Genomic DNA, 19,335 nt, shown 5'->3' with positions numbered 1-19,335 from the left:
TAAACGTGTTTAAGGTATGCTACTCTGATTGGAGTACAATTTTGGATTGCTCTATGGATCACTTTTTAAAAACAAACAACACTGCCATAAAATATCGTCTATCACTGCAGCGGCCACCCCACCCCATGGTGGGCATCCCTTATCTTAATTTCTGAAATGTGGCAACCCTATTCAGGTCCCAAAGTTCATGAATATCAGACTGACAGTTTTATGTCTCTGTGCGGCCAACTGCATCTTTTTTTAAAAACGTTCACGTAGAAGCCGCGTCATATTTTTATCCAACATGGCGCATGCCTGTCACGGTCATTAATAACAAAATTGGCGCCATTAGTCACTGTTGCCAGATTTGAAATTTTCCCAGTAAAAACACAGGGTACAGCTAAACCTGTAAAACCTGCCCAACTGCAAAGAAACAGTATGAATGTAAACCTCCAATAAAACTCATGTTAATAGCACTATATGTTTTATTCATAATCTATCCCTAATATTATTAGAATATGTTTTGAAAAAAAGAATCAACTTACAGTATCAATAAAGCTGAACTGATAATGTGCAGTGGTTGCATAAAACAACATAGTGATCAAATTGTGTATTAACATGCAAGACAACAGCTCAGTGTGTCTACACCCCCTAAAAACTTTCTGTCAGCTGCCGGCTGTTACCCTGAATTATGTCACCGAGTCATGGCAGGACAGTGCTTCCCATATATGGAGGGGGGAAAAATCATAGTCTCAATCCATTGAACAATACAGAATATATACAAGAAAAGAGCTTTTTATTATATTTTTGTACCATCATAGGCCACAAATAGTGTTAAAATTTAAATTTTTTGTGTGTAACTAATGTCATATATTTCCTACATTATACTAAAACAATAACTGTGGTTGGGTTTAATTCTCTTTCCAATCTCTAGTGTAAGAGAGTTCAGGGCGCCCCCTTGTGGATTTAAATGATCCCTTCACTCCTTTCAGCGCCTGAGATTTATTGCTGGCGTGTTTTTCAAAGAAAACATTTAAAACCCATTACGTTAGAGCCATGTAACAGAAGCATGTTTTCTGATTGCTGGTTCAATACAAACACAAGTTTCAGACCAAATGTGAAGATCTATGAATTAAAAGCTCCCGTTCCATCCATTTTCCGCAGGTAAGTCTGTAAATGTAACCATGAAAAGCCAAATAACAAACTCATGTGACATTTTAAAACTCAAAATGCGCATTTCACTGACCCAGAAGAAGAGCTGTTGAGTAAAGTCATTTCCGACTATGAGCTCTCATTCATTTTGCAACATTTTTCTGTTGGATAATAAATTAAGGAATAAAAAGAAGAAGAAAAAAAATCTGAAGAGCCGCTTTCGAGCCGAAAGAGCCGACTCTTTTTAGTGATCCGAGCCAAAAGAGTCAGAATTCCCACGCTGCGGTGAGCTCCCACTTCCCCGAGCTCAGACAAGTGGTCAGTCCCACGGTAACCTGATTGATTAGTATATCTCCTGCACAGAGAGACCCCACCTCCAGGAATACAAATGGAAACTGATCTTAGAGTTTTCGATTCCCAGACGAAACATTGGCTAAAACAAAAACAAATACGTGAAGACTAAGTTATACTGACCTGCATTATTATGGAGAATTAGCTTTCTCTGATATACATTCTGATATACATTTTTATGTATTTCTTGTTTGTAGTCGCCGAAATTAAAGGTTCTGCGACTTTAGTAATAATATTAAAGTTATTTTAACTTTTAATATCAAAATTTAAAAGATTTTTAACTCTTGATATTACTGTTTTTAAATATAGATACAACCAAGAAATGAATTTTGCGCATAGGTTAGAAAACCTATGCACTTCCTAAGGGCTAATAATAAATATTTAACTTGTATATGAAAGCATTTTTAAACAATTAGTTTAAAAACGATTGTTTCTATAGCTGATTCCTAAAGAGCTTGCATAAGATCAAAACTTTATTTCATATTTTTGTAGTTTAAAACAAAAATGTGGAGCTGAAATAGTTTTAAACTTTTTGTTATTTTAAGTTTCAAAAAATCAAATTTTTGCAGCAGCTTTAAGAAAACTGAAATATTTTTGTCCTAATAAACTCATGAGTATATGACTATGAACGTAATAAACATTACGTTTATAATTTTTATTACGTAATAAAAATAAACGTAATAAAAATGCCTCCAACTCAGTTTTAATGGAAATTAACCCCTCCCCAATAAAAATAATGAATAATAATAATAAAAGTTATTATTATTATTATTATTATTATTATTAATAGCAGTAACTTGATGTTTTTTTCATTTAAACAGTTTCACACCCACTCATTAAATAGCTGAAAGAATATTCTTTTAATACAGGCAGCCTATTTTAATTTATACAGTCTGACTTCTGCACTTTGTCCCTGAGAAGAGTTTTTAAACTATATTTCCTTGTTCCTGCACCAGTGACAGTAATTATTCATTGTAAAGATTCTTTGTATTTTGAAGCCATCAGAATAATATGTTTACGTAAAAATAACTCCGTTTTCCAGCAGCTTTGCGTGTCTGTGACGTAATGTTTCCACAACGCAGCTTAGCCAATGAGGAGGAGGGGCGTTCCCTTTTCTGTGTCTGTGAACTAAAAGCTGTTTGAAAGACCGGCGCGCGCAGCCGTGGCCTGGCACGCAACCAGGAAGAGAAGATGGCGGCTGTTTTGGAGCGCAGTCTCGTGGAGATCTGCGGGTTCGGGCGGGAAGCGGAACGGCGATTCCGAGAGGTCACAGTGAGTCCTGGTGAGAGTCAGGTTCTGACGGATGCAGGCGGAACTGAGTTCTGGTTCTAAATGTACTGTAAAAGCAGTTGGACCGGCAGGTTGAAGCTAACACCAGCTAGCAGTGCTGCTATCTGTTTGTGCTCATGGTCCTCACTGGTTTTAGCGGTGCGGTGATGGGCACCAGACAGCTGGGTTTAAGCAGGTCAGGCACCAGTTAATAAGCCTCGTCAATAAATGAGGCTTATTAACTGTCAATAGGAGTTAATTAGTTACTGGCATCAACACACAGACCAGTCTCCTTAAATAGTCCAGACCGTAAAATCTACTGCTTTTACCGGTTCTGATCAAACGTCCGGATCCAATCAGAACCATTCTTAGACCTACTTTGTGTGGGAGATTATAAGTGCTTTGCAAAATGAAGGGAAGCATGCACCGATATTAGAAAGTAGGCCAAAAGCGATATCCTTTTGGCGGAAGACCTTTTACACCCCACATTCCTGGACTGCATCATTGTCACATGCCCAAACAAATACCACATGGCCAACCCCATCCAGAAACACAAAAAGACAACAACATGGAAATAAACATCTGATGGACCAATTCCGATATGTTGAGAGTTGACTGACACTGGGCGTTGTTATGCTGATATATTGTGTTTCCACACAACTGGATCAGTCTCCTTTGACCCTGATATCATAAAAGTTTAAGGGTAGTTGTTGATGCAAATGGTGGCACAACCAGTTATTAAGTTTATTAGACAATATTTTTTTCAGGACCAGATTCTTTTGGATAGCTTTTCCCTTGATCAAAGAAATTAACATGTAAAAACACCTTTTTGTATTTACTCTGTTTGATGTTAGAGAAAATCAGAAGAAATCTGTGCAAGTAGTCTTTCAGCACCGTAGTAAATGGAAATTAATGCAAGGATGAAAAACCTTTTTCCAACAAGAAATGCTTAAAAAGCAAAATAGCATGATACTGAAGGCTGCCAAGATGCAATGAAGGAAAGCTGACATCTGGAGAATAAATTCCACAAATATGGTTGATTTATGTAATTTTTAGAATTAAAGTGCAAACATACTTGAGTCAGAAAGACAAACATCCAGCAGTTCAGTGAAAGTTCAGCTGAAGTTAAACTGGGATTGTTGGGAACCAAGCTCTGCAGTCTGTACACTGATGAAAACAAAGATAGTCTAAGGGGGAAACGAGCTTCACCCTGCTGAGATCCCACTTCTGATTGTCCAGTGTCCCATTTCTGTGGCTAACAACTTACCACGCCTATCTGCAGGTGTAAGCGCTCCTCCGGGCGGGTTAAAGTTTGCAGACAGCGCCGGTGCATTCCATTACAATGAGAGTGGCAAGCTGCTGTCTGTCACCAGCAACCGCTTCATCCACTGGTGAGTGGGTGACACATCGTGGCTTTTCTAAAACAATATTGGTTGCTGCTATGTTCGAGTCTTCTCTGGTTTTGCTTCAGGTGGACGTCAGGGGACACAGTGCAACTGGTGGAGGAGTCTCTGGACACCAACCTGCTGAATAATGGTGTCAGACTGAAGTTCACCTACTGCAGCATCCTGGCTGGTGGAGTCACCGTCCACGAGACCCTAAACAACATCATCATCCTCATCTGCACCAATCATACTGTCCACAGACTGGTTCTTCCTCATCCGGCGCGCATGTACCGCAGCGTGAGTTCCCATCAGGAATGTTTCCTGTTCCTCGATCTGAACGATCTGCTGAGCTTCTTCTGCAGCCTTCCAGCCTGCAGCTAATTGGCAGATTCTTCTCGGTCTTCTTCTATGCTCCAGATAAACTCTGCATTGCAAAACCAAAATCTTGCCAAGTCTTTTTGGTCTAGTTTCTACTGCAAATATCGTAATACTCTTGAAATAAGACAAGCATGTTGTAGAAGCTCATTTTAAGTCAATAATTCCTTAATGTTGATGAAGAAGTACTAACTACAAGTGAAATAATCTGCCAGTGGAACTTTCATTTAAACTTAAGACATGGAAAAATGTCTTGCTCCACTAGCAGATTTAACTTACAAGTAGTATTTTTTACAGACATTTGCGCTGGAAACTAGACCAAAAATACTTGGTAAGATTTTGTGCTTTTGCGTTTCTTGACGTGTGTTGTTGCTGATATAACACATGATCCGTCATGGACGTTGTTTTGTTCCAGGAGCTGGTTACAGAGTGCCACATGCAATCTGTCTTCACCGATGTGATGAAGCTTGACCTTCAGGACCCAGCCCACTGCGCCGTAATTCCCGGCTGGGCGGGGCACACGGCGATTCCTGGCGCTGTGACGGCATGGCTCAGTTTTCCCGGAGACGCTCACTTTGCTCTGGCTGCGCCTGCAGGAGGCATCACAGTGGTGACGCTGCCACCTCACAATTCGCAGGGTGAGTCATGCGACCTCGCTGTGATTCTGTGTGCGAGGGCAGGCAGTCGAGCTGTGTCCGTGCTCATGTCTGCAGGCAGCGTGTCGGTGGTGGAGCTGAAGAGGAGCTCCATGATGAGGAGGATCTCCGGCTGGATGCCCACCGCCATCCGGGGTGAGCAGAGTCCGGCTGACCTGGTTCTGAATCTTGCGGTCCGGGAGGAGGAGGACGATTCGCTGATCTTCGCTCTGTGTCAGGATCACCGGCTGCGCATATGGTCGCTCACGGTGGGTCTGTTGTGAGGCTCTAAATGTTCTGTAACTTAATCAGAATAGAACTAGGACAGAAATTATTAACTGTGATTAATCGATTATTGAAATAATCAACTAATTTAGTAATCGATTATTCCTTAACTGGAGTATTAACTCAAAAAGCCCATTTACTGAAAGAACACAGCCAGGGCAGTAATTAAGCCAAAACTGTGCAAAAACTATATTTATTTTGCATTTAAGATATAAAGAAAAAACCTTTGTCTTTAAATACCTTGTAACTCAAAGTAGCTAATGGGTTTTGCTTCAGCCGGTTGAAATTGTGTAAAAGAATCTATTACATCTCCTTGTGTTTTCCAATTATTAATTGATTAATCCAGAAAAGGAAGGCCAACAGATCAACCCTGCATTGGTGTTAAGTCAAACAGAATGGTATGCTATGTTACAGCGTTATAGACAATAAAATCCTTATTTTCTCATTTGAAAAAGTAATTTGTTTATATTTTCATAATTTATTTCTAATATTGCACAAAAAAGGGATTAAATAAAACATCTGCAGAATGTACCTTTTTTTTTGTCCAATTAATCGTCAGAATAATTGATTGCTATAATAATTGTTTGCTGCAGCCCTAAAGAGAACCGGGTTGTTTAGGGCTGCAAGATATTTCTTGAACTGAAGTATCTAGAACAGATACTTCAATTCAAGAAATATCTCATGATCCTTCTTAAACTGAACGTGGTTCTGTTTCCCTCCCCAGGAGCAGACGTGCCTCTTAGAGGCCGACATGTTGGAGTACATGCCGGCCTGTAAAGGCGTGAGGCGGCTGTCGGGTCAAGGTCACCGTCTGAGGCTCGCCTTCTCATCCAGAACCGGGCTGTGTCTGTGCGTGCACCTGGCCGTCCCGCAGAGAGGACAATTCATCGTCCTGCAGCTTGTCGCCACGGACAACAACCGCTACAGCCTGGAACACATCTCTTCTCTGTTCAGCACGCAGGTGAGCCGCCGTAGAACTGCGGGTCCAAATATACGAGACAGCTCTGTCGTAAACTGATCTGATGTGATTTTTTGTGCTGCAGGAAACTCTGGTGGACTTCGCCCTGACCCCGACCGACGTGTGGGCTCTGTGGGTGGACGAGTCCAACTCTGCCGTGGTCAAGTACATCAACTTCGAACAGTAAGTAGGAACATTACATGCTTTGCCGTCTCAGAGGTTCTGATTTAAACTCAGTGTCTCTGCTTTCCAGCAACACAGCAGGTCAGTGGAACCAGGTGTTTGTTCAGCCACCACCAGAAGAAGAAGTCTTAATAGGAGTAGACCTGGACCCCAGGGTAAGTTCGGACGCACACCAGCGAAAAACAAAAAATACACCCAGTAATCAGGGCTTTCCAGCAGCTTTATTATTTTCAGGTTGTTCCAGAGCAGTTTGTTGCTCTGGTACTGAGCTTACTGGGTCCATAGTGGGTTCAATGTGTTATTTGGGACGAGACTTTCTGTGTTTATCTGCTTTATCTCCTCCATGCTGCTGTTTCAGGAGACCTACCTGGAGCATCTCTTCTCTCCGCTGCGTTTCACTGCGACAGCCATCGTCAGAGCCTTGCAGGTGAGTCCACCAGTCGGCCATTTTTGGCTGGAGTTCACAGGTTTGGAGGGTTCTTAAAATCCTTGGAAATGCTTGAATTTAAATTAGGTGTTTTCAAGGTTTGAAAGTGCTTGATATTCAAACTTCACAGTTTGGTAATAAATAGCAATCTAACATTTGATTACAAGCCTAAATTTGGAAAACATTATTTACAGTTGAAATCATATATTTAAAGATGATAAAGACACATATACACATTTTTTTCTCTGTCTGAAGTTAATTCAGACTAAACTTTTCTTCTTTTTTGTTAGTCAGAAATACCAAAATTATTCTGTTTGCAAAATGCTAGAAACTTAGCGAGAAACTTTTTAAAAAATATATTTTTTTGTCACTTTCTCAAACCAGTCAGGCGTGCAGGGTGTGTGTAAGAGAGACACCGTAATATTCTGTTAGATTTTAGATTAGCTTGTTCCTGCTGCAGAATGTAGAATATTTTTTATTCTACATATTATATCATATAATAGTGAACTGAACCTGTCTTCTTTAGTTAATTTGTATTGTTTTTCTTTCCAAAGTCTGGTGCTGGAAAAGTTTTAAAATGCTGGAATTTTACTGTGAGAAAAGTGTTCAACAGAGCTGCGTCTTCACAGTTTTGTGTCGTTTCTGCAGATCTTTCGTCGTGGCTCTGATAAGGTCTTGGATCCATCCTGGGAGAATCTGAAGAAGGAGGTGACCCAGGCCGTGGAGAGCGAGGTAACGGTCTTGATTTCCTGAACAGCTGATGGTTGAGCAGGTGGTGACAGATACCTGGTGAAACCAGGGCAGTAGGTGGCGCTGTGTGACATTCCTAAAGATTGAAACCAGGCTAACTCTTTCAGGATGTTATTTATCCCACAAAACCCTGTTTAAAACAAAGAAACAGGCAGTGGGTAAAGATAAGTCAACCTTATTTCTAAAGTACCAGACGTCTTCTTCCAGGCGAGTGTGTGTGTGACGTGTGCTGAACATGTTGACTTCCTGAAAATGATTCAACAGAGAGTTTCAGCCACACTAAATAATCTCTAAATGTGTTCAGAGGCTGTCTGAAAGATTAAACTCGCCTGTGCTGATTCACCTTCTACACTCTCCCTCCATGCAGCTGCAGAGCAGCGTCACAGAGTTCGAGTTTTCTCAGGAGGAGTACCGCCAGCTGCAGGTGGAGTTCTGGTCCCGGTTCTACTCCTGTTGTCTGCAGTACCAGGAGGTGGAGTCCACTCCGCTGGGTCTGACGGTCAGCCACCACACCGGGATGGCCTGTCTGCTCCGTAAGGTGGGGGCGGAGCTTCTCATTGACTAACCTGTGAAAGCAGGGAAGCACAGATTAGTTGCTGCCTGATTGGCTCTTAGATTTTTATTCAGAAAAATATTCCTGTAGAAAAATTAACAAGGGACTTTATGAACAACAAGTTGATGGGAAACAGTCAGGAAGTTATTTCAAACTTTAGAGTCTTCATCAGTGCTTTTCATCCTAAATATCCCAGTAGGGGCCGGTTCTGTGTCCTGAACAACACTATTTTTGTTCATAAAGCTCAGTTGTGTGTTAAGATGTAAAGCAACTGAACTTTCTTTTTCAGTCCACTTGAAATGAAAATAAAGTTCTGATTTAAATAAAGTTACATTGTTTATTGACCAATGTAACCCCACCACAGCATTGCAAAAACACAAAATCTTACCACATATTCTTGTTCTAGTTTCTAGTACAAACATCTTGGTACGCTTGGAATAAGACAAAACTATCCTATGAGTAACTTTTCAGCAAACTACAGGATCTTGTTTTAAGTCAGTGCTTAAATATTGAGAACAAACTACTTGTTATAAGTTCAATAATCTGCCAGTGGAAAAAGACAATTCAACATATAATATGGAAAATATGCCTTGTTCCACTAGCAGATTATTGTACTTATAACTAGTACTTTTTTTTATTAGCAATATGAAGTTAATTTTGTCTTATTTCAAGTGTAATAAGACGTTTGGATCAGAAAGTAGATCTTCATTTTGTGTGTTTTTTGCAGTGGTGTCTCTGCTCAGCTGGTCCAATCAGATCTGTCGGTAGTGGCAGCTGGTCAACAGGTTGAGGGTTGATCTGTTTTTCCTGTCTCTGCTTCAGGGCTTCGTCTCGTTCCTGCTGCCGTGTTTCGCTGTGGATCACCTGTACCTGTCCCTCGATCCGTACCTGCTGTCTGAGGAGGACACGCCCATCAGCGACGGTAACCAACCACTGCTGCACAGATGAATGTCTCGGCTCTGCGTGTTTTAATATGAATTCCTCTGTTCACACGGCCTGTTCTTCCTGTCCTCCCTCAGATCCCGACGCGGCCCGAGACATCCTGCAGCTGGTCCGGACTCTGCGGCTCGTCAGCGACGCCGTTTCTGCAGAGATGGCGTACGAGATGGAGAAAGCTCTGGAGTACCTCCAGACTCCTGAGAAAGCTGCCGAGCTGGTCCTGGAAAACATGGTGTGCAACGACAAGTAGGTCACCTGACGGGAAGGCCAGGCTCTGAACCCGACCAGATCAGACACATTTTCCACTCTTTGGTGGTTCCAATCAGTTAAGAGCTTAACAAATTATTGCCCTTTCTTCTGTAGAGATGGCGTGATCGAAGACATCCAGAACAAACTTCAGGATATCCGGAGTCCCATAGCAGCCATGGTGGCTCTGCTAAGGGAGCTGGACCTGGAGACAGACTCTGAGCTGGGCGGAGACGGGCCTGTCGCTCCAGGTAGAAGGCCCGAAACGCAGACGGGGGCGTTTGGTGGGTGTGAACGCCCCCGTCTGTAATCCTGTAATCCCTGCTCTGTGTCTTGCAGGTCTGAACGTCAGGATGAGCCTGTCTCAGTTCTACGGCAGCAGCTGCGCCGTCTCCGTCATCTGTCAGGGTGTCTGCCACATGGCCATGACCCGAGCGCAGTTCTGCAGAGACCTGCTCATACTGCAGAAGCTTTACCTGCACTTCGGAGACAACGTACGTTCAACCTGAAGCGTCACATGTAGTGTTGAAACCATTAATGGATTATTGAAATAATCATCAACTAACTTAGTAATCGATTAATAGTTAACTGGAGTATACAGACTCAAAAAATACATTTTGCATTTAAGATTTAAAAAAACATTCTGGAAATACTCAGAACTCAAATGCTTCACTTGGTTGAAATTCTGTAAAAAAAAAAAAAAAAATAAAAATTTGACTTTTCACACGTTGATGTTGGAAGTATTTTTAACTGCAGATGCATCCTTTGCTTTAAATGACTAAGCGTTCACAAAAGGAGAGTTATGTTGTTGCATTTTAGACAAAAATAAAACATATTTTCTTATTTAAAAAAGGAATTGAGTTGTTTATTATTTATATTTTAACATATTTCTAATGTATAAAAATGCCTGAAGTGGTTAAAGGGAAAAACCTGCAAAATGTGCCAATTTTTTCATTTGATTACTTGTCAGAATAACTGATAGATTAATGAATTACTAATATAATCATTAGTTAATCACATGCATGCAGCTCAGTAGTTGACGTTACACTGAAAGTCGCTAACTAATCATTTCTTTCCGAAAATGGCTGAGAGTTTCTTCTGTTTTGAATAAAGCAACTTTAGAAGAGACATAAATGTCCAGATCCATTTATGATGGTTGGAGCTGATAGTTAACACAGAGATTCATGTTTCCAACAGCTGCTTTGTGTGATAACAGGTGATGTTACCTGTGGACCAGGTGTGCTCAGGGTTCTGCCTCATTTGTTCTGCATGCTGACTGTGTGTGTGTGTCCAGGTGTTTCTGGGCGGTGGAAACCAATTGCTGCAGCTCCAGCAGGATCTGATCCCGCGTACCTCCCACCTCCTGTCCTCCTACCACCTTCTCAAACACGTCAGTCAGAGCCTCGCCTCCTCCGTTCCCATGGACACCATGTGAGTATGAGCAGACACACAGGTACGCCGATGAGCAGATCCTGCACGACTCTCCCTGACTTCCTGTTGTTGTTTCAGAGATGTGAACCTGCAGCACCTCACAGCACTGGAGCTGTCGGACACTCCGAGCATATCGACGGGTCGATCAGGTCAGAAACCACACACACTCACAAAGGCTGCTCCCTCTAAGAAGGCCTACTGCAATAAGCAATAAATCAATTAATCGCACGGTAAATTCACTTCCATTTGTATGATTGCTTTTCATACCAACTAGCTGTATTTTTGAAAGACAATTTGTTTTACAGAGACTTCAGTGTCTATTTTATTTAGTGTTTCATTTATTAATTTATTTTGTGTATTTTAAATGTCTTCCAGTCCCAGTGTTGGTTAGAATTGAAAGCTTATTTATTTTTGAGACGGTGTACTTGCATTATTATACCATTAGCATTACATTACTTCAAGAATTTTTTCAAGACATAGACGTTGTTTGTCACTATAACTTCAGGGCTGATTTATCGTTCAGTAAAAACAGGCCAACCTCTGAGCTTCTTTCTTCCTGTGGGAGAAGTTTGTGCCTGAAGTTAGTGATCTGAGCTGCAGTTTGAAAACGTTGAAATCGAAAAATCTGCTCTGATCCAGCTAAATATCAAGTTTATTCATAGTTGGTATTTATTGAATGAAAGGATTAATCTGCTGTTGCATTCTGGTAAAACCATGAAAGAAGACAGTCTGGGCTCATTGGGATTGCTAAAGGTTGTGTTCAGGTTGAAGTGGACTTCTCTGACTCTGCTTTGATCCGAACCGTCTCTGCAGTGCTGAACCCTCAGACGGTCCTGGAGCTCTTCTACCAGACTGCAGCCAGAAGGATCATCGTCTCCCAGATATTTTCCCAGCAGCACCCCGACTCTCCGCTCCTCTGGACTCACCTGACCTCCACTGTGGTCCAGCTGCTGGCTCAGCTTCTGTATCCTTCATCAGAACGAGGAGCGAGTCTCACATTCCTTCTGTTCCTGAGTTTTTGTCTTAACTGGTGTGTCCCAGCTGGCCCAGTAACCCTGGCTTCCAGTTCCCAGAGTGTCTGATGGCCAACTGTCAGTTTACTCAGCTGCAGGTGAGTCGGGTTTGTGTCTGAACAGAACAGACCCAAATGATCTTCACATTTGGTCCAGCTTCTGTTTGATTAATCAAGCTGAGTCAGGTCCTGCTGGTTCTGATGTCTCTGTGGAACCTTACAAAATTTTAAATTCAAGTATCTAAAACTAAGGCAATAAAATGTAAATTGGTACATCTTGTTGCGGCAGACCTATTTAATCTTTATGCATTTTATTTATTTATTTGCTTCTTGCGGGACTTTCATTGCAAAAACACAAAATCTTACTTAAACAATTCCTTAATATTGATGAAAAAGTACTTGCATTAACTTATAACATGGGGAAAATGTCTCTTTATAAGTGAAATAATCTGCCAATGGAACAAGTACTCTTAATTAAGAAATTATTTACTTAAAACAAGCCTGTATATCTTGCTGAAAAGTTACTTGTAAGTTTGTCTTATTTGAAGTTTACTAAGATATTTGCACTAGAAACTAGACCAAAACTACTTGGTAAAGCTTTGTCTTTTTGCAGTGTTTCTGTCAGGCAACGGTTTGATGCTTTCGATTCACAGAACACATCTTCCTCCTCGCCTTTGTCTCACGTGTCCCTCCTGTCCCCCTGCAGGAGTTCGTGCGTCTGGTTGGCCCTTGGTGTCAGGTGAACATCGGCTCTTGCCGCTTCATGCTGGCTCAGTGTCACCTGGCCAACGGAGAGGGCCAGAAGGTAGGGGGAACATTCTGCTGCCTCCATAACCTTTCAGCCTGCTTACCTGAGATCTTGACATCACTTCCTGTCGTGTGTGCGTGGCCCTAGGCTCTGCGGTGTTTCCAGGAGGCGGCAACAGAGGTGGAGAGGGAGGAGTTTCTAATGAAGCTGACAGGCAGCGAGGACGAGGAGGCGGCGGCCAGTCCGAGGCTGCAGTACTACAACAAGGTAAAAACGCTCAGGTGTGTCGCCGCTGCAGGACCACCTGCATGAGATCACACTCACCTGTCCTGTGTGTGATCAGGTGCTGCGGCTGCTGGAGGACGTGGGTCTTCCTGAGCTCGTCATCCAGCTCGCCTCCCTGGCCATAGCAGAAGCAGACGATGACGTCCACTGTCAGGTATGTGGGCGTGGCCTGTTGCTGCAGGTGGGACGCATGAACAGGTGAACATGCTGGCGTGTGTATCTGCCCGCAGGCGGCGCTGTGGACGAGAATCTTCAAACATCACCTGGATTTGGGACACAACAGTGAAGCTTATGAAGCTCTGACCCAGAACCCCGACAGCAGCATGTACGTCCAGACGCACGCACAGAACCTGGGGGAGCGGATCTCTCCCAGTTTCAGATCAAGCTTTGTTTGTGTGTGATCTTCTGATGGATCCCAGCGATCTGCTCGTGTTTATGTCGTTTAAGTCTCAGTCCTGATTAAAATCAGATCCAGTTTACATGGGAAACAGCTGAACTCCTGTTTGTTTTCCAGGCAGCTGGATTGTCTCCGTCAGCTGGTCGTGGTGCTCTGCGAACGCTCCCAGCTGCAGGACCTGGTCCAGTTTCCCTACATGAACCTGCATGATGAGGTAGGGGCGGGTGGATTTAACATTTTCACAATATTTTCTGGTACTATTGTAACAACAATAAACGTGACGATAAGAACTTTTTACTTTTTCAGTACTGTTCTGGAAAAAAAAAATCTTTATAACACATGTCTTTAGGACACCAGTCACATAAAAAAGTGTGATTTGTGTCACTAAACTGCACATGATAGTTGCATTTAATCCTATTTTCAAATTTGATTTTATTGCTGTCTACTGAGAAAATAGTAAAAATAACAACCCAGACAATACGGACAGTTTTGGTTGATTTTAAACATCATTAATTGGACTTTATTGTGACAATAATAAATCAAAATTCTTATGATTAGAAATTGATCACAATAAACAATATGATGAGGCGAGACCTAACATTTTCAAAACTTAGATACTACTACAAAACGTGGAGGTGATCAGTTATCATTGATGATCATTAATGATCGGATATCGTCGGGTATGGGGAGTGATTTTTGAACTTTTGGTAGTTTCCGTCATGATGAACTACCGATCAAGTTGGATTCAATGGTCCACATGGATCTTCTGGCCATTTTCTCCTGCTGGTGGCGGATCTTATATGACCCGTGTGTTTGTCATGAAGCTGCAGCTACACCATGGTTCAGATCTGACATTGTGGTCATGTGACCCCCAGGTGGTCGGCATCATTGAGTCTCGTGCTCGCGGTCTGGATCTGCTGACACACAATTACTACGAGCTTCTGTACGCCTTCCACATCACCCGACACAACTACAGGAAAGGTTGGGCTCAGAGGCTCTCTTCCCAGTGCCAGACTGGTCTCACTGGTCTCTTAGCACTAAAATTAAAGCCAGAACCACTGATGTGAGTCCATCTGTCTGTCTCTCAGCGGGGACAGTCATGTTTGAGTTTGGGATGCGTCTCGGCCGGGAGGTTCGAACTCGACTCGGTCTGCAGAAACAGGTGAACTGCTACCTCGCTGCGCTCAACTGTCTGCGCCTCATCAGGCCCGAATACGCCTGGATCGTCCAACCGGTGTCCGGGAGCACAGTACGTACACACACACACAGTAACATTCACACCCAGTAACACAGCAGTGTGTGTGCATTTAACTGTGTTTCTACTGCAGTACGAGCGACCCGGAGCGTCTCCGAAGAGGAACTCAGACGGAGAGTTTCCAGCAGAGCCAGGTGAGGTGCCGTCCTGTGAGTGGGCTTGGGAGTCTGGAGCTGATCCAGAGACCAGGGTTCTAGGTGCTTGAAATCAAGGATTTAAAGGAAATCAAGGATTTAAAGCACCTTGCTTGAAATCCTTGAAAAAGCTTGAGCTTCGATGAGTCTTTCAAGATTTGGAAAGTGCTTGATTTCTGTATGAAGTCTTAATTTGGAAACATTATTTAAACCAAGTAATTAAAGATAGTAGATGTTTTTTTCCTCACTCTCTGAAGTTTAATCAAACCAAATGTCTCTTGTTTTAACTTAGCTAAAATTAACAAAATTATTTATATTTGCTAAATTCGAAAAAAATTAGCAAGAGCCGTTTTTTTTTTTTACTTTCTCAGTCCTGTCAGGTGTGTAAGAGAGATTTTTCAAAACATAAAATGTTATATTTTAGTTTACTCTGTCCTGCTGTGGAATAGTGCCACAAAAGGTTATTAACAGTAAAAATGATATGTATTCTTTAATTCATTTGTATTGTTTTATCTCCAAAGTGTGCTTTTAGATCAGTTTGAAAACTTGAAGATGCGTCAAATGTACTTGCATGTTACTGCGGGAGAAGTGTGTGAATCCTGAGTGTGTTTCTGCAGCTGCAGGTAGGCGACAGGTGGACATCCTGGAGCTCCATGACCTGGAGAAGGAGTACTTCCTGTCCCGAGCTCGCCTCACGCTGGCTCAGCACCACCCGCCATCAGCAGCCATCGCAGGTATACGGTGATGAGCTGAGAATAAATTGATGAAGTAATCAATTTCTCCTGAACTGTTGATCGACCGGCTGATGGTTGTCACTCTCTGATCCAGGCAGCGCGTCTGCAGTCGAGCTGGTTCTGCTCCTGGTCCAAACTGGACTCTTCGACTCTGCTCTGTCGCTCAGTCGCATCTTCAAACTGGATCTGAGTCCCATCTTCGACGCCCTGGCCTTCAAGTGGGTTCACAGGAAAACCTGCTCCCTCCGCCTGCTCTTCTCTCCGTGTCTGATTACCTGCCTTGTTGTTTACCTGTCCAGATGCATCCAGCTGCAGTCCGGGGGGGAGGAGCCTCAGAGTGAAGCTTGGAGCTGGTTGGCTGCTAACCAGCTCTCTGTCGTTAACACTAAGGAGTCCAGGTGCGTTGTCGCTAATAATCTAGGACTGGGTGATATGACTGAAAAACATGTCACCATATGTGTTTGATATCGGTCGATATTGATAATTATTGATGAGTTTTTTTTGTTTTAAACATCTGAAATTCTGCCAACCTGGTGACATGATCTGTCATGTTTTATCCAGTTTTTTCTCTAGTTGTTTTTCTCTTGTTCTCCTTTCACTCCACACTGGTTTTTATTTGTAATCAGATATGAGACACTGTGGTGAAACATAAAACTGCTTCAAGTTACTCAACAGGTTGTTGCTTGGTAACCAAAGAATGAGTGAGTGAGTTAGTTGCCACTCACCATGTTTTGCTGACCGTGAGAGATTACCTCTGCCTACATCCCCCAGAATGCTGTGCAGTTCTGGCTCAGAGTTCAGTGAAATTATTAAACATTCTATCAGACATATCTTTTGATATTGGTCACATGTCTGTCACAACATATATTATTGATTTATTGCCTAGCTATGATAATCATTGATCAATCAATTGATCAATAAGCAGCAGAACTGCAGACTGATCTGTAACAACTGGGACTCTTCCTCTTCCTCAGTGCCACAGACGAGGCCTGGCGGCTGCTGGCCTCCTACCTGGACAGGTATCCCTCCACCAACGGGCAGCATCACCGCCACGTCATCCACAAGCTGCTGTCACATGGTGTGCCACTGCCTGATTGGCTACTGCAGTCCTACAAGGTGAGAGGGGGCGGGGTTACACTTTTCAACAGCTGAGCTGTTATTTGACCTCAACAATCTTCGGTTCATCGGTTTATTGATTCTTTAGATGTTCTGAATGAACTGAAGTCCATCGGTGATCGGTGCGACATGAAAGTCCAATTAAAACGTGTGTGTATATTTACCTGTTGTGTAATTTGTGGTTACCTTGTGTATTTGTTTATCTGTGGATACCCTGTTTATATTTTCTAGTGTGTGGACGCTCCCTCACTGCTGCGTCTCCTGCTGAACTTTGACCTCTTAGAATCAGCCGCGGAGCTCGTGTTGGAGTACGTGGACGCCGTCCTCGGCCGTGGACATCAATACTTTGGGATTGAGGTACGGGTTCTCTCAGCCCTTGCTGTCAGGGTTTTTGATAGAGTAATTTAATGTTTTTTATTGTTCCTGTTTTTGTTTTTGTTTTCCTCCAGAGGCCGCTGTCAGCCACGTCGCCGCCCGCCTGGCTACCGTACACTGCCATCGATCAGCTTCTGCACGCCTTGAGCGAGACACAAACACACGGCAACGTGAGTCACTTCCTGTTTGCATCCCAGCTTTTTGTTTACCCACTTCCCTGCTCGAGTTTAACTCAGGAAATATTCTTTCTTTTTTTTTTTCTAGCTTCACATCAAAGTTCGAGACAAACTGGACGAGTATCACAACATGGTGCAACAGACGACCGAACACCGACTCGCCTCTCAGAGACGAGTGGCAGCATGAGACGAGTCGCTGCCACCCGGATCATCTACCAGTTTTCTATTTGTTTTTTATGTGTAAATCTTCTAATTAAATTCTTTTCTAACATTTCTTTTACTGTTGTTACTCTGACATAATTTTTTAGATCTTAAAGATAAATGGAAAGATGGATAAAGACTCCGGTTTTATCATTTTACCCAACACTAGAAGCGGAATGCCTCCCTCTGGTCCAGACCATATAGCCGAGTGGATCTCTGGAGCTGTGGTTCTCCCCGACCTCCTTCCCAGCTTGGCCTACTGTTAAAATCTCGGCAAAACAAAACAAAGTTTGTTCATGGACGTGTCTTTTGTTTGGCTGCTGAATCAAGAGGGGGAGGAGACATTGAGGCACAAAGGCGTTCAGGCATCTGCATTAGATACAAGGCTTTGCATGTTTTGAGAGTCTAACAATTATATTTTTAAAAATTTTAAAACGGCTTTTGTCTAAAATATCGGATTTAAAATGTTCATAGTCACTACACAACATTTATAGACTCAGAAAATATATTCCAGAAGTTAGAAATGGAGAAAACGACAGCAGTTGTGTAACATCTAAGTTTTTCTGAGGAATTTCACTCTGAGCCTCGTAGATCCTCACAAAGACTCTAATTCAAACAAGTGTGTAATCCATTAGGAATTTTGTTGGGGAAACGAAAGGCTGTCTGCTTCAATTGAATTCTGTCATTGTGTGTGTGTCTGTATTTGAGGAAAGTGATTCCAGGAAAACAGGATGTGCTTTCCACAGACCCTCTAACAGAGCTGGAAGTGTTCAAGTTAAAGACTTTTCTGTCAAATCGGAGCGCTGCTGTGAGACTCAATGGGCCTCAGTTGGGCGTGTCTATGAATTTGGGAATTATTTTTGAAAGCAGCCCACATTCCTTGGGATCATTTCCTGTCAAATTTAGTCTCCTTTTGTTCACAAATCTTTAACGGGCAACGCACAATTCCACTAACAAGTAAAATAAAAAATTTTCTCATCAAATGTGTACCTGGAAAACCTCTTGGTCAGAGAACATGATTTAGTTCTCCCTCCTCTGCATGTCTGTGTTCTGCAGAGGCTTAACAAGGCATCATTTGATCCAAGTGTTGAACCAGAGAGAGAATGGAAAACATACAGGATACCGACCCTTAAAGACTGACTTTGAACACATCGTAAAGAAACTTGATCTGTACTTCTTCTAGCTTTGAAAAAAAAAAATCTTTCAATATTTTGACCAATCACTGATGACGATGATCAGAGGATTTCTGATCATGAACCCGACGCACCCGAGTCCAGGACAGCTACAGGATCACACATGGGAGATAGATTCCCACATTTGGTTTAGATGAACATTTAGATGTCGAAGCTGCTAAAGAGCTTCACCATCTGGTCCTAACTCCGATCTCTGATCATTCTGCTCATATAGGACGACAATAAGGCAACGAGAAGGAACTTTTGTCCCACCCGGAGTTTAATCAATCTCTTTATCATAAACAAACAGGACAGAGAACCTGAGTTTTCTTCAACATTATTGCCTCTGAGGTGATTCGATATTCTAAGGACAAACCGAGGAATGTTTTTCTGCTTCTGATTTGATCCAAAAATTATTCATACCCCTGGACAGATTTAGATTTAATCAAACATTGTGAAAGGATTCTAAAATTGCTTAAAAACATGGATTTTATTAACATGTTATGAATAAAAAAAAATCAAAACACCTGCATGTCAAACTTATACCCCTCTCTCAACTCATGGGAAAATGTTTAACAGGATCAGGGCTATTGCACTTATAATTATTGAGCAGGTTTTTTGCATGTTTTCCAACAGTAAAACATGCAAAAAGTCTTTGAGGTTGGAGGATCTGAACTAATAAAAAGAGCTACAAAATAATTTCTGAAACAGAACTATAAGACCTTTCATTCCTGTTTAAACATTTGATTAAAACTACCTGTCAATGTTTTACTAAATACATTTACAGATTTCAGTGCTGCATCTGATCCAAG

The 19,335-nt window shown here is 42.2% G+C and overlaps 1 protein-coding gene across 2 annotated transcripts; it reads left to right on the top strand.

Annotated features, from left to right (window-relative positions):
* Positions 1–2,595: 2,595 nt before the first annotated feature.
* On the top strand, positions 2,596–17,424 carry nup160 (nucleoporin 160). 2 transcript variants are annotated; one of them, XM_028044859.1, is made up of 34 exons: positions 2,600–2,764; positions 4,034–4,142; positions 4,223–4,433; positions 4,927–5,149; positions 5,225–5,415; positions 6,156–6,392; positions 6,475–6,572; positions 6,643–6,727; positions 6,931–6,999; positions 7,648–7,731; positions 8,117–8,287; positions 9,125–9,224; positions 9,322–9,487; positions 9,605–9,738; positions 9,827–9,981; positions 10,782–10,918; positions 10,997–11,067; positions 11,732–11,882; positions 11,960–12,029; positions 12,637–12,735; positions 12,826–12,945; positions 13,022–13,117; positions 13,194–13,288; positions 13,478–13,574; positions 14,236–14,341; positions 14,449–14,609; positions 14,689–14,749; positions 15,367–15,483; positions 15,578–15,701; positions 15,783–15,881; positions 16,458–16,599; positions 16,831–16,956; positions 17,049–17,144; positions 17,239–17,424. In XM_028044859.1, exons 1-34 carry the CDS (start codon positions 2,674–2,676, stop codon positions 17,335–17,337), a joined length of 4,191 nt encoding a protein of 1,396 aa, XP_027900660.1. In that variant the 5' UTR covers positions 2,600–2,673; the 3' UTR covers positions 17,338–17,424. The 2 variants fall into 2 exon arrangements, 1 of the variants encoding a protein (XP_027900660.1); XR_003599046.1 differs by lacking the exons at positions 17,049–17,144; positions 17,239–17,424 and adding an exon at positions 16,688–16,747 and having other exon boundaries at positions 2,596–2,764.
* Positions 17,425–19,335: the final 1,911 nt, after the last annotated feature.

The sequence above is a fragment of the Xiphophorus couchianus genome, chromosome 2 (genome assembly GCF_001444195.1).
Source record: "Xiphophorus couchianus chromosome 2, X_couchianus-1.0, whole genome shotgun sequence".
Lineage (NCBI taxonomy): Eukaryota > Metazoa > Chordata > Actinopteri > Cyprinodontiformes > Poeciliidae > Xiphophorus > Xiphophorus couchianus.
This window is presented reverse-complemented; position numbering and strand designations above follow the sequence as displayed.